Here is a 12,341-nt window from a genome sequence, read left to right as displayed (position 1 = left end):
TCCTCATCCCCGGGCCTGGTAATCGCAGGGACAAGGAACCTGGACCAGGACGATGTAGCAGGGACATGGGGAGGAGTCTGTGAACAGCGGCCCTTGACTTTTACTCCAGGGAGTGTGTGTGCCTATGTGTGTGTGTACATTTGTGTGCCAAGTAGGTGTGTGTACGTGTTGTGTGTGTGTGTGCCGTGTGCATGTCCCTCCCTTTCAAAGTTGGGGACCCTCATCCACCCATGTGGTTTCCTCTGTGTGCAGGCTCTGTAGGTCGCCAAGGGCTCCGAGGTGAAGTGGGACTCCCTGGCATCAAAGGTAAGCTGGGGGAAGGGGTTAGAGGGAGGGGGCATCACCTTGTAGATGCCACTCACTTAAGAAGGAGGTCTGGGGGACTTCCCTGGTGGTCCAGTGGTTAAGACTCCATGCTTCCAACGCAGGGGGCACGGGTCAAACCCTGGTCAGGGAACTAAGGTCCCACATGCTGCATGGTATGGCCAAAAAAAAGGAGGAGGTCTGGGGGGACAGGGTCTGGTGGACATGCCAACAGCCTGTGCAGGCCGACAGGGGCATGAGGGGAAGGGGCAGTCAGGACCGCGGGGGAGCCTGTCTTCAGACACAGACTCTGCCCCTTGTTGGTCGTCCCTACCAAGGCTCTTTATGCTAAGGTGTCCATTTCCTTTTCAGGTGACAAAGGACCTATGGGACCACCAGGACCCAAAGGTATGCTTCTCCTGCTGCTGCTCGGACAACACCACAGCCTGCCGACTCCTGGGAACCCAGATGTGACCCCTGCCCCAGTGTCCAAAAACCCATATGACTTGGCTCCTGGACCCTGGGGCTGGGAGGGATCTGAGATTCCTCGAACCTCTCAGGGAAACTGAGGCACAAAGAGGAGAAACAGCACCAGTGTCACAATGCTGTGGTTGGGTGGTCCTCGGGGTGGCATGGATGCAGCACTGAGGCTTCTTCTCTATAGTCTGGTGCCCCTCTTGCCCACAGCACCCACTGGTGTGACAGCAGGGCCTGGGTCAGTTTGTGGGTGGGCCCTGACCCGGAAAAGATCTATCTAGTGTGCCTTTTGGGCTTTGTTAATGCTGAGTTCTTGCCAACATTCAGCTGACAGAAGCTTACAGGTACAGTGGGAACCGTTCTGCAGCCCAGGGTCCCTCTTACTGGGTGAGATTCTTTTCCTTGCTCCTGACTGATGCTTGCTTCCTCCACCCCCAACCCCTGCCCCATTTTTATTTTAGGTGACCAGGGTGAGAAAGGACCCCGAGGCCTCACAGGTCAGTCCCACACAGGAATCTACTGTGATCCACTAAAGACTTTTTGTAAATCCATTGGGTACTGGAGATGGGGGGAAAAATACAGAAGTAGGAGACAGAATCTCTGTCTAAAACCTTCAGGGGACTTGCAATCTAGAAAAAAGCAGGACAACATAAAATAAAGCACTGAATGGAGTATAAGCCAGCATCAACATGTATGGTCCAGACAGTAAGTGTTTGGGGCAGAAAAGGGAGTTTATGATTATCTCTGATTCTTTTGAAGAATTGAGTTGGGAAAATTAAGCTCTTCCCTAAGTGGCAGAAAGTTTGCACTACTTGTATCCACTTACCTCCTGCCAACTTGCATGATTAAAAAGGAAATTAACAGTACAAGTGCTTTGGCTACAAGGGGCAGCTTTTTGTTGCCAAGGAAATAAGACTCATACACAGGCCCCTTCAGACCAGGCATGGCCTCTGGGCCAGTCCGTGCCTGCTGCCGGGGGTGGGAGGCCTGACTTTAGAATCAAAGCTGACGCTGTGTCCCCAACCTCTGGTTGGCACACCAAGCTCCTCTGGTTGGGGAGGGTGGCAGCCTTGGAGGTGGCCGGGAGGGTAGAGTGTTCTACCACTGTCAAGCTCCTCCAAACACCTACTCCATTTCCTTTGCAGGCGAGCCTGGCTTGAAAGGTTTACCTGGTGCTGTGGGTGAGCCCGGGCCTAAAGGAGCAATGGGTGAGTGTCTCACAGCAGCAAACACCACGGGTCTGCCCTGCCGCAGTCATCATCATGGCCCTAGAGTTGAGATCCTCCTAGAGCTGCATCTCCCATTCTCTAATCTACCCACCCCTCGTAGAGGCTCCATTTACAGGCTGTTCCTGGATCTGGGCATCCCTCTTGGGGCTCAGAGAGCTGCCGCTGTCTCTAACAGTTTCTTACTGCTCTGGAGGGGCTTGGCAGGACGCGGTCCATCTGCCCCGGTTCCTGCCTCTAAGATCCTCAGGCCCCTGGGGAGGACAAACAAGGGCTGAGGTTCTTTGGAACCCGCAGAATTCCAGGCATAACCCTGATACTCCAGGGTTCAGCCCTTTGGCTGACCCTTACTGAGGGACCGGTCAGCCAGGACAAGGAAGCTGGCTAAAGACCCCCCACGGGGCCAGGCATTTGACACCACATCCCAGAAGGGTCTAAGCCCCACCAATGGAGATGTGGTGCATTCATGATCTCATTCATTAACAAAGTGTTAGGAAGCGCTGATGGTGTGCAGGATGCTGTGCTGGGCGAGTAAGATGCTTTGCCTCCCTCGAGGGGAGATAAAGCTTGTGTGAGAGGACAAGGGCCACGAAGGGTACAGGGTGCTATGCGGAAACAGTAGAGAGAGAAGTTTCTCCCAACCAGAAGGATGAAGGAGGTGGCTTTTCAGATGGTTCTAAAAAGTAAAGATTTTAATCACATCAATTTAGAAAATGCCACGCAGAGACATGAGTGAGGAAAGACAAAGAGGTGGGAAAAAGCAGGTGGGAAGAGCTGGTCCCAGAAGGACATCACTTTGGACGGAGGTTAGGATAATGCCTACAGCAGAGGAGACAAGATCTTGGAGAATCTTGACCTCCAGGACCTGGACCCAAATGAGGCCGACGTGTATTGAGCATCTGGTGTGTGCGAGTCCTGTGCCCTCAATGCGGGAGATGCAGTGGGGGCCATGGAACAGTTCTCAGCAGGAGAAGAGGCATTACTGGCTTAGGAGGAGAGGGCAGGGGCAAAGCTGCACCCTGCAGGTGTGACAACGACAGGGCTTCTTCCACGTCTGATGGCTGCAGGAGGGGATGCACGGGTGCCCCACCTAGGAGACAGCTTGTGAGGCTGTAAGGCAGTGGAGGGAGAGAGTCCCAGAGTAGCTCCCAGAGTCACTGATGAGCTTGCATCTGCTTTCCTAGGACAAGCTGGCCCCGACGGACACCAAGGCCCAAGAGGTTGGTCACTGAGCTGCTCTCCTCACTCCCCTGGCCCGCCACTCCCCCCCACCCCGCCTACGTCCCAGCGCGCAGCCCCCAGCCCCCCGATCACAAGGCCAGAGGGCGTACATCACAGGGAGATGTGCAAGGTCCCAGTCTCATCCCCCTCTTCCCTTCCACCTGCCAGCAAGTTACTCAGTAAAACCCCAAGGGACCATTGGCTCCGATACGTTGGCTGGTCAGCTTGCCTAAAAGGAAAACGTTCCCACGTTGGTCACGCTTTCTCTAGGGGAACAAGGTCTTCCAGGGATGCCCGGAACCCGGGGCTTACCAGGACCTTCTGGAGACCCAGGAGAGCCAGGTAACAGAGTAGGAAGCGGGAGCTGGCCATGCTGTGTGTGTGTATGTATGTACCTTCCTTAATCCATTTTCCTCTAGCAGCTCATTAGGAAAATGCCACAACTGCTGGCTTGAGCCGGGCACAGCGGCTGTGAGTCCTGACACCTGAGTCACCAAGTCTGGCAACTTGCAAAAGAGAGATCAACACTGAAAGCAAGGGGTTCTAGAAAGGGGCAAGGAGTCTCTTAAAAATGGCAGTTTATCACCACCTCAGTGTCTGGGTCCTCTGAGCCCTTCCCCTGTGGACCCCCTTGGGCCGTACCTGGACCCTCGCCAATAGCCACCAGTCTGGGGAGATAAGCCATTGTTAGGGTCTCCACCAAAGGCCCAGCAGGAGCGAGATCCTCAGGGCTGCAGGAGAAACAAATCAAAACAAGCCAAGAAAGCCGGGAGGACAAGGTGGCAATCCTCAGGCGCCGATGAGGAACAGGGGGCCTCCGGGCTCCTTTGGTGGGTGCACAGATGGGGAGAGCACCCAGGAGGGAGCCTGGGGGCAGCCTTAGGGGTCAGTGAGTGTATGAACTTTCTGGGTTTGTAGCTCTCAGACCCCAAAGTGTCTGTGACCCCAAATGGGCTAAGAACCATCCCCTGATGGAGCAGTGAGTCAGAAAACTGCTCTCATCCAGGGCTGCGAGGACCCTGGAGTCCGGCTGCCCCAGACATGGGGTTCGTCCTCCTGCGCCCACCAACCCCTTCCGCCCTCTCCTGCTGCTGAGGGGTCGGCTCCTCCGCCCTTCAACTCTCCTCTCATGTCTTCTACTCTCCATAGGTCTCACAGGACCCCAAGGACCTCAGGGTGAGTCATTGGGTCACCCACTTCAAATGCCACGGCCAAGCCTCCCACTCCCAGCATTCGGCAGATGCTTCTCCAGTCACCTTAGTGTCTCTTCTCCTTCCCTCACTCCCCCAGCAAAAATGGGTTCAGGTCATTTTAATGTGGGTCTTGAGAAACACCTTAGGAAGGAAAAATATGCACAGAACCATCTAGAAAGCCATTCTAGGAGAGATGAGGTTAGATCACGTGTGAATTCTGTCTGCCTGAGCCTGGTCCCCTTTGGTGCAGGGACCCTCAAGAGGAGGCTCCAGGCCCAGGAGTCCCATTAGCCCCACAGAGGCCCACATCCCCTGTGGTACGGTAGGGAGTGGGCGCTCATCTCATGCAGAAGGGCCCAGCCTCCCTGGGACAGTCCCAGTGTCAAAGCCTGTCCGATAGTTGGACAGTGTGCACCCACTTGGATTTGAGAAGCTGTCACCACACCAGCCCCAAGTCCTAAAGGAAATTAGGCAAAGATGTAAAATAAAATCAAACAGCATCTCCCCCCAGCAGTTGAGCGCCCAGGGATATCTTTCAAATGCTCCCTGGTGGAGTTGTGGACAAAAGCAAGCGGGGGTGTTGCATCAGATCCAGGAAGCCCAGCCCCCCCTACTCCCCCAGGCTGCAGGGCCGGTGGGTTACAATGGCCGCTTTGCGGGCTGCAGGGGGCTCATCACCCAGAGGGGCTGGGATCCCCCAAAGCTGGGCCTGTGAGCCTCTGCCTCCAGCCCAGCTGTTGCTCCATTTCCTAGAGAGGGAGAGGGCTCAGAGCAAGAGGCTCCCTCGAGGGGGCTGGGCTAAGGCAGAAGGCTGAGCCAGGTGGGTCTGCAGGTTTCAGTCAGCAATTGTGGCCTTGCCAGTGACAGAGCGCTAGGTACTACCACAGGGGGTCTGGAATTGCTGGCCCTTAATCATCCTGACTGACTTGTTTTCAATCACACCAGGACTTCCTGGTACCCCCGGCCGACCAGGGGCTAAAGGTAAGTGATTTTCCAAATTAGACAGTCACTGGTCATTTTTGCAGGAGGGGAGGCATTGGCAGGAGGGAGGTCCCTCTGTGGCCAGAGCCTGGATCATTAGTGGCATCTAGTGGCTTCAGTGGAAGGCTGTGAGGCTGGGGAGCCAGGGATTCTTCTGATCAATTAAGCCCTGAATCCTCAAGCCCCACCCTTCCCCCCACAATCCAGAGCCTCGCTTTGGTGCCTGGATGTCTCCAAGCCCTCGATGGAGGAGGATCTGCAAGGGTGCTGTCCCCACCGCTGACTCTGTAATGCCCCCCACGAGTGCTCCGTCCCCTCACCTAGGCGTGGTCCCCCCATGATGTGCCTCTTCCCTGGGACAGGTTTTATGGTCCACACAGGCCTCAGTGTAACGGGGACACTGCCACCCCCTTTCTGAGAGGGGGCTTTGACGCCGGCAGTGAGGAGCCTCTCAGATGTTACTAAGAGGGCAGTGTCAGAGTTCTCAGAGGGGCATCCTCAGGACTTTGACCCTTACATGTAGGGCGACACTCGCATCCGGTCTGGGCCATCAGACCCCAACCCTGAGCCAGTCCAGGAAAGGGGCTGCTCAGGGACGGTCCTTCTCCTTCTGCCCCTGTGACCCCACGTTCCTGAACCCTGACGTTCGGTGGAGCTGCCCTCTGTCACTGTCACCTTGGGAGGGACCTGCTTTCCAGAAACTATGGCTAACCACGGGTTGGGCCAAGGAGTTCTTTCAAGTACAGCCCAAGCAGACACGTCTCTGGGTCCACAGATCTGCTCATGGATTGATGGCATCTTTAGTAAGAGATCAGAGGCTTGGGGATTCTCGAGGAGAGACACCCTGCCCTTCTCCAGGGCCTGTGACTTTCTGTCCAGTGTGCACAAGAGGTGGACGTTTTACCTGATACTGGATTGTGTTCCAACAAAAATAAACTCAAGTGCTTTCTCTTGGCCTTGACCCTGAGGGGCTGGCAGATTGCAAGCAGAGCCCATCCCTCTACTTCCCCAAAGGGGGAAATCGATATCACCCCTCAGTGTGTGGATGACTGAATTGCCCACCGGCCTTGGGAAATGACAAAAAAGTCCCAGAAGAATCTCCAGTCAAGGGTTTTTCCATCCTCTACTTCACTCACTTGGTTCTTCAGAATGTGGATTTCCAATCAGTGGAGATTCCTCATCGCGACAGCCTTGGGAAAGTGTGAATCTGACATTCCCTTCTTGGAAGTACTCCATGCACATTTGCATTTTCAACCCTCTAAGACACAAGGCACAGAAGAGATCTGTCAACCTTTACGTAACTCGGAGTTTCCCAGACCACAGAACCCCCTGTGGACTCTGTGCAGACCCTACCACTGTCCCAGGGAATTAGCCCCTGAGGAGCCCTGGGAACCGGGCTCTGCCCCGCAGGCTCACTGCCTCTGCTCTTTGACCTCTCAGTGCTTTTCCCACCTAAAGCGATTCCTAGTAAGAGCCTGCAATGCCCAGTGTGGGAGGGGGAATGACTCCCGAGTCGGCTCATTCTGGCCTCACCAAAAGGCAAACTCTGCAACATCCGCAAATGAAGCCCCTTCGCAGAGTCCCAGCTTCTTCCAAAAGCTAATGTGGGCCAAGAAGATTGATGCTCGAGCCTCCAGGGTCTCCAGTGCAGAGATTGGTGCTTAATGCATCCTGTATGCTCCCCTTCAGTTCATTAAAATGCCTTTAGCCTGAGGGTTAGAAGCCCAGGAGTGGGTCTCAAATGCAATCAGAAGCCTTGAAAATGATTTATTGAGCCACTAATTGATCCTGGGAATAACCACTCTCCTTTTCCTCCCCTCCCAGGTGAACCGGGAGCTCCAGGCAGGATCGTGACTTCAGGTAGGCAGGACCTGCACTGTGTACTGGGCATCTGCCCTGGCTCTGCCTCCACACCCTCCAGGTCCGTGGGCGCGGTGCTTTGGGCAAGGTGCAGTGCTGAGCTCTCCCAGTCAGAAATGAGGAGGGTGGGGGGATTTCAGACGTAATACTGGCCCGACCTGGCCCACAGCCTGGCCTGGGTCCCCTCTGAGCGAGGAGAGTGGGGCTCAGCGTTCAACGTGCCTTCCGTTTTCAGAGGGATCATCGACTCTCACTGTCCCAGGTCCCCCGGGACCTCCTGGAGCCATGGGACCTCCAGGACCTCCAGGTGCCTCAGGTCAGTCTGTTTTCTTGCTTTGCCCCAGATCAGCATCAGGCCTTGGTTGCATTTGACTGTAGCAGTATTCGCTCAAATCCTGAAACCCGGGCCAGAAGCCGGGGGAGAGTAGGAAGGGGCTGAGAGAGCCCCTCCCGGACAGCCTGGTGAGCCCTGATCACTCCCCAGCAAGTATCCCAAGCCCTGCACGGCATTGCTTCACTAGGTCCCCGCAGCACCATTGGAGGCTCGGGCAGGTAAATGACACGCCTAAGGTCACACAGATAAGAAATAGCAGAGTCAGGGTTTGGCCCAGGTCCTTCTGCCTCCAGAACCAGTATTTGACTTGTCAGAGTCAGTCCTCAAATTGTTTCCTCTTGGAGAACAACTTGATAATATGCATCAAGAGCAACAAAAGTGCTAGGAATCTATTTGAAGCAAATATCCCCAAATTGTCCAACAATAGCGAGATGGCTACAAAAATATGAAGACTTAAAGTTGTTAGCAGATAACTGTGTTATTTAAAAGGGCAGATAACACAACGTTGTAAATCAGCTATACTCCAATAAAAATATTTTTTAAAAATAAAAGAGCAGAATACTAGATAATGTGTGCTCTGTAGTTGCAACTATATTTTTATAAGATAAAAAAATGCTGAAAGGAAATACAACAAAATGCCTGTAAGTTAAAGAATTGTGGGTGATACTTTTTTCTATTTATCCAAAATGCCTGTTTTTTTATATCTATTTTTTAATTATTTAAAATGTTTGTGTGTAAATGAAATACATTATTTAACATGACCAATGCAAGTATGGATCGGCCTTCCCTCCTGATAAACTCCAGTGAGAGTGGGGACACTGGGGGTGTTTAGAAGTCCCTAACCATCGGAGGACAGTGTCAGAGAGGGCAGTCCTGTCCATCCCAGGGGCCCCAGTGCCTGGCAGAGGAATTCTCACTGGAATGGACCACAGGGCTGGTCTCAAACTGCTTATTGCTTTCAAATAAGCAAGGTGACCTCTTTGGGCCACTGTTCCATGCCTTGTGAGGAAGCTACTTATGTACGCAGGCACCTGTCTTTTCTTCAGTTCTTTCTAGAACTTTGCCCCTAGAGGTGTGATAAAACCTTTTCTTCCCCAACCCCATTTCCAGGCCCTGTTGGCCCAGCTGGTCTCCCAGGACAGCAAGGTATGTCGCACCCTGAAAGAACGCATGACTGTAGGCTGTGGAGAGCTTCCTTCCTGGGGTGGCCCTGCGCCCCACCTTTAAGTGAGAGATGTGCGTGTTGGGAAGGGAGGTGAGGGGCCACCGGGCTCTTCTCCAAGGCCCCGGCAAGGCCTCAGCAGCCAGAGGAGACACCTCCTCCCACCTTCTTTCATGTTTCTGAGAAGGTAGGGGTCCTCCCGAAAGGGAGATTGAGGCTCTTGGGTCAGGATCAAGCTCAGCTATTTTCACAGGCCTCAGGCCTCTGGTGACCAGATCCTGAGAATCGTGTCACTGTCCAGCAACTTATCCAAATACCAAAAAACGGCTCCAGTTCCTCCTGGGGTGTGTCTCGCTCCCAGCCAACACTCTGGCCCCGCCCACAGTCAGCTCAGCTCAGCCCCGCCCACAGTCAGCTCAGCCTGCCCACAGTCAGCTCAGCCCCCCAACGGTCAGCTCAGCCCCCCATCAGTCAGCTCAGCCCCACCCACAGTCAGCTCAGCCCCGCCCACAGTCAGCTTCGCTTGGCCCTGCCCCACCCCGAGCACTTGGGCAGCTCCAGAGGGAAAGCACTGACAGCTGCGGGCGGTGTCCCCAACTCTGTGTCCTCCCCACAGGCCCGCGAGGGGAGCCAGGACTTCCTGGTGAATCGTTCATGGGCAGCAGCAGCAGCTCCATCTCTGAGGTCCTCTCTGCCCGTGAGTGCCACCATGTTCTCCGGGACAGGTGACACAGGGGTGGGAGTGGGAGAGGTGGCCATGCACTGGGGCCTGCGGCAGCTGCACCAGCGAGTCATCGTGAGCCCCAGTGTAAGGATGGCCAGTTCCTCTGAAACGCAGTGCGCACTGAGAACAGCAGGGGTTTTATCGGCTGTGGAGGATGAGTCACAGGGGATGGCACAGCTGTCGGAGAGGCTCTCCGGATTCCAGGAGGACCAGGGTCACATGGGGCCTCTGAACCCAGCCCTGTGAGTGTGACTGGAGGAGTCCTGAATCCCCCACACCATGAATAACGACAAGGGTCCCTGGGTTCTCAGCCACAGGCCCGGCCTAGGAGCGCTGACTCCTGGGTCCTCCGGTTCCCAGAGTCCTTTAAAGAGCCCAGGCAGAGAAGCCGCTGGGCCTCCCACCTGGGCACCTGGACACCTGAACACCTGAACAGCAAAGACAACGCCAGCCCTGGTCTAACAGTCATCATGTGCCAGGCGCTGTGCCTTGATGTCCCACTGAGTCTGCACAAGGCCCTTGTGATGTAGATCTTGGGCCTCTGGTTTACAGCGGAGGAAGCTGAGGCTGAAAGGTCAAGAACTTGCCCACAAGTTGGCAGTGATGAGGCAGGGTTTGAACTCAGGCCGTCTGACACCAAAGCCATGCTCTTAATCATCACTGCACACCCCCATCAGCCACCAGGGAGCTCGACTCAGCCCCGCCCTGCCTCTGAGCAAAAGGCACCTCTAGCAGAGGGGGTCTTGGAGGGTCCTGTGCCACGACCCATGACACATGGCCTGGTGTGTGGGTGTGAGCACAGGCACCGAGGATCCTGGTGAGGGGTGAGGCTGGCGGAGAGCAGCCTCATGACAGCTTTTGCTCATTTCTGGTTTCTTCTTTCCACAGAGGGTCTTGATTTACGAGGTCCCCCAGGCCCACCTGGACCACCCGGGCCACCAGGTGAGCACCTCAGGGATCTTTGGAAGGTGGGGAATCTTGGGGGCAGGGAGCTCAAGGCACTTAGTGAGGAAGCCAAGATCCTGGGTTCAGCATTGCCTCTTCCTCACCCTCTTCTACAGGACCATCCATTCCAGGACCCCCAGGACCCCGAGGCCCAGCAGGTGAGAGCTGAGCAGTGGGAGGTGAGAGACAATGGGACCCAGAGCCCAGGCTTCTTCCGGGCCGGCTCTTAGGAAAGAGCTTCTCTGTCACTTCTGCTCCTGGGCAGAGTGTTCCTGGCCCACCTTTTGGCATTAATAGGTCTTGGGTGCTCTCTTATCTAGGGGAAGGCTTGCCAGGCCCACCAGGCCCACCAGGATCTCTCCTGACCAGCTCAGGTAATGCTGGGGAGTCAAGTCGCTCCTGTTCTCTACCCCAGCCCCAGCACATGCCATGGTCATGGGCATGCAGCCCTTCTGACCTACTCACCATGCTTCCTTCTTCTGACTTTCCACCGTGAGTGTGTTTGCATAAACTCCATGCTACCTGCTGCGTGGAGAGAAGGTACTGACGCCAACCCAGCCACCCTGAGAATCCCTGGTTGCCTAGCCTGGGGGAGATCTGCCTTTGGGGAGCTTCTGGGCCAACTGGGGAGACCTAGTTCCTGTCCTCAGGGAGCCCAGGTCTGATGAAGTAGGTAGGACACATGCTCATGAAATGAGATAAATGCTGACAGTATAACATAGAAACATATGGAAATAACTTTAGAACGTACTTTAGCCCAGAACTTGTCCCTAGTGGAAAATTCATCCATCCATCCATCGTTCACACTCAGAACTATTTCTTTCCTCTACAGAGACCTTCTTCTCCGGCCCTCCAGGCCCACCTGGCCCCCCAGGCCCCAAGGGAGAGCAAGGTGAGTACGGTGTCTTAGGGAGCGCAGGAGCCTGTATGTACCCCTGCTTACCCAGCTGGTGGCCGGGAGAGTTCGGATGAGGCTGGATGAGCGGGTCTTCATCCTCCTGCCCTATCCCATTAGGAGCTCAGCAGCCTGCAGCAGGGGGTGGGGGGTGGTCAGAAGCTCTGCAAAGAATATCCACCTCTGCCTTGTCCTGATGGGAGGAGAGGCACGAGGAGCCCTAAGCCCCGAGTCTGCCCTGGCCCTGGAGCCCCGACCCCTTCCCCATGGGCCCCTTGAAGTCACAGCATCTGGGTGGGACATGTCTCATGACTGACTGTCTTCTCCAGGTGCCCCAGGCCCCCGAGGACACCAAGGTACAGTAGAACTGGCATCAAACAAACCTGGGGTAGGGGTGGGAGTGGCAAAGGCTGACCTTCCAAGATCCCTGAGCTTCTTGAGTTTGGTCCAGATGAGTGAGGGTAGATCAGAGTGTGTCTCTGATGGTTGAGAACTTACGTGCGTGCGTGAGTGCGTGCGTGCGTGTGTGTGTGTGCATGTGTCTGTGCGGCAGCTCTAGATACTACCCGAGGGCCGGTGCTGCCCCAGCCATCATGAATCTTGGGGATGCCTCGGGAGGGAGGTGGTGTCTTGGGCTGGGGCACGGGGAGAGGGAGGCCGGCACAGCTGACTGTCCCCTCTCTACTGTGTCCCTCAGGAGAGCGAGGCCTCCCAGGGTTCTCAGCCTCAGGTAAGTGCTGAGCCCCCTGCTGCCGGCTCTGCCAGAGCCTCCCCACCTGGCTGACTGCACTGTGTTGTTGGCCTCCAGGCTCCAGTTCTCTTGGACTCAACCTACAAGGACCGCCAGGCCCACCCGGCCCTCAGGGACCCAAGGGTGACAGAGGTCAGTGAAGGCGGGGAGGAGTGGGAGCAAGGCTGGCTCCCAGAGCCCGAATAGAGGGCTGCGAGTACTTGCTGATGCTACAGCCTTGGGAGGAAGAAGAGGCTGAAGAGAGGAGAGCCTGGAGGGAGAAAGGGACC

At 55.5% G+C, this 12,341-nt stretch overlaps 1 protein-coding gene across 1 annotated transcript in view; it reads left to right on the top strand.

The window, feature by feature from the left end:
• Positions 1 to 12,341, top strand: part of COL17A1 (collagen type XVII alpha 1 chain) — a 43,619-nt gene that overhangs the window by 24,387 nt on the left and 6,891 nt on the right. The window contains exons 25-42 of the mRNA XM_068549039.1: positions 253 to 306; positions 676 to 711; positions 1,242 to 1,277; positions 1,926 to 1,988; positions 3,191 to 3,226; positions 3,498 to 3,569; positions 4,377 to 4,403; positions 5,366 to 5,401; positions 7,226 to 7,261; positions 7,497 to 7,577; positions 8,706 to 8,741; positions 10,370 to 10,423; positions 10,543 to 10,584; positions 10,747 to 10,800; positions 11,259 to 11,318; positions 11,651 to 11,677; positions 12,019 to 12,051; positions 12,130 to 12,204. Coding sequence (XP_068405140.1) covers positions 253 to 306; positions 676 to 711; positions 1,242 to 1,277; positions 1,926 to 1,988; positions 3,191 to 3,226; positions 3,498 to 3,569; positions 4,377 to 4,403; positions 5,366 to 5,401; positions 7,226 to 7,261; positions 7,497 to 7,577; positions 8,706 to 8,741; positions 10,370 to 10,423; positions 10,543 to 10,584; positions 10,747 to 10,800; positions 11,259 to 11,318; positions 11,651 to 11,677; positions 12,019 to 12,051; positions 12,130 to 12,204 — 858 coding nt within the window. The remainder of the gene's footprint in view (positions 1 to 252; positions 307 to 675; positions 712 to 1,241; positions 1,278 to 1,925; positions 1,989 to 3,190; positions 3,227 to 3,497; positions 3,570 to 4,376; positions 4,404 to 5,365; positions 5,402 to 7,225; positions 7,262 to 7,496; positions 7,578 to 8,705; positions 8,742 to 10,369; positions 10,424 to 10,542; positions 10,585 to 10,746; positions 10,801 to 11,258; positions 11,319 to 11,650; positions 11,678 to 12,018; positions 12,052 to 12,129; positions 12,205 to 12,341) is intronic.

The sequence above is a fragment of the Eschrichtius robustus genome, chromosome 7 (assembly GCF_028021215.1).
Source record: "Eschrichtius robustus isolate mEscRob2 chromosome 7, mEscRob2.pri, whole genome shotgun sequence".
Taxonomy (NCBI): domain Eukaryota; kingdom Metazoa; phylum Chordata; class Mammalia; order Artiodactyla; family Eschrichtiidae; genus Eschrichtius; species Eschrichtius robustus.
This window is presented reverse-complemented; position numbering and strand designations above follow the sequence as displayed.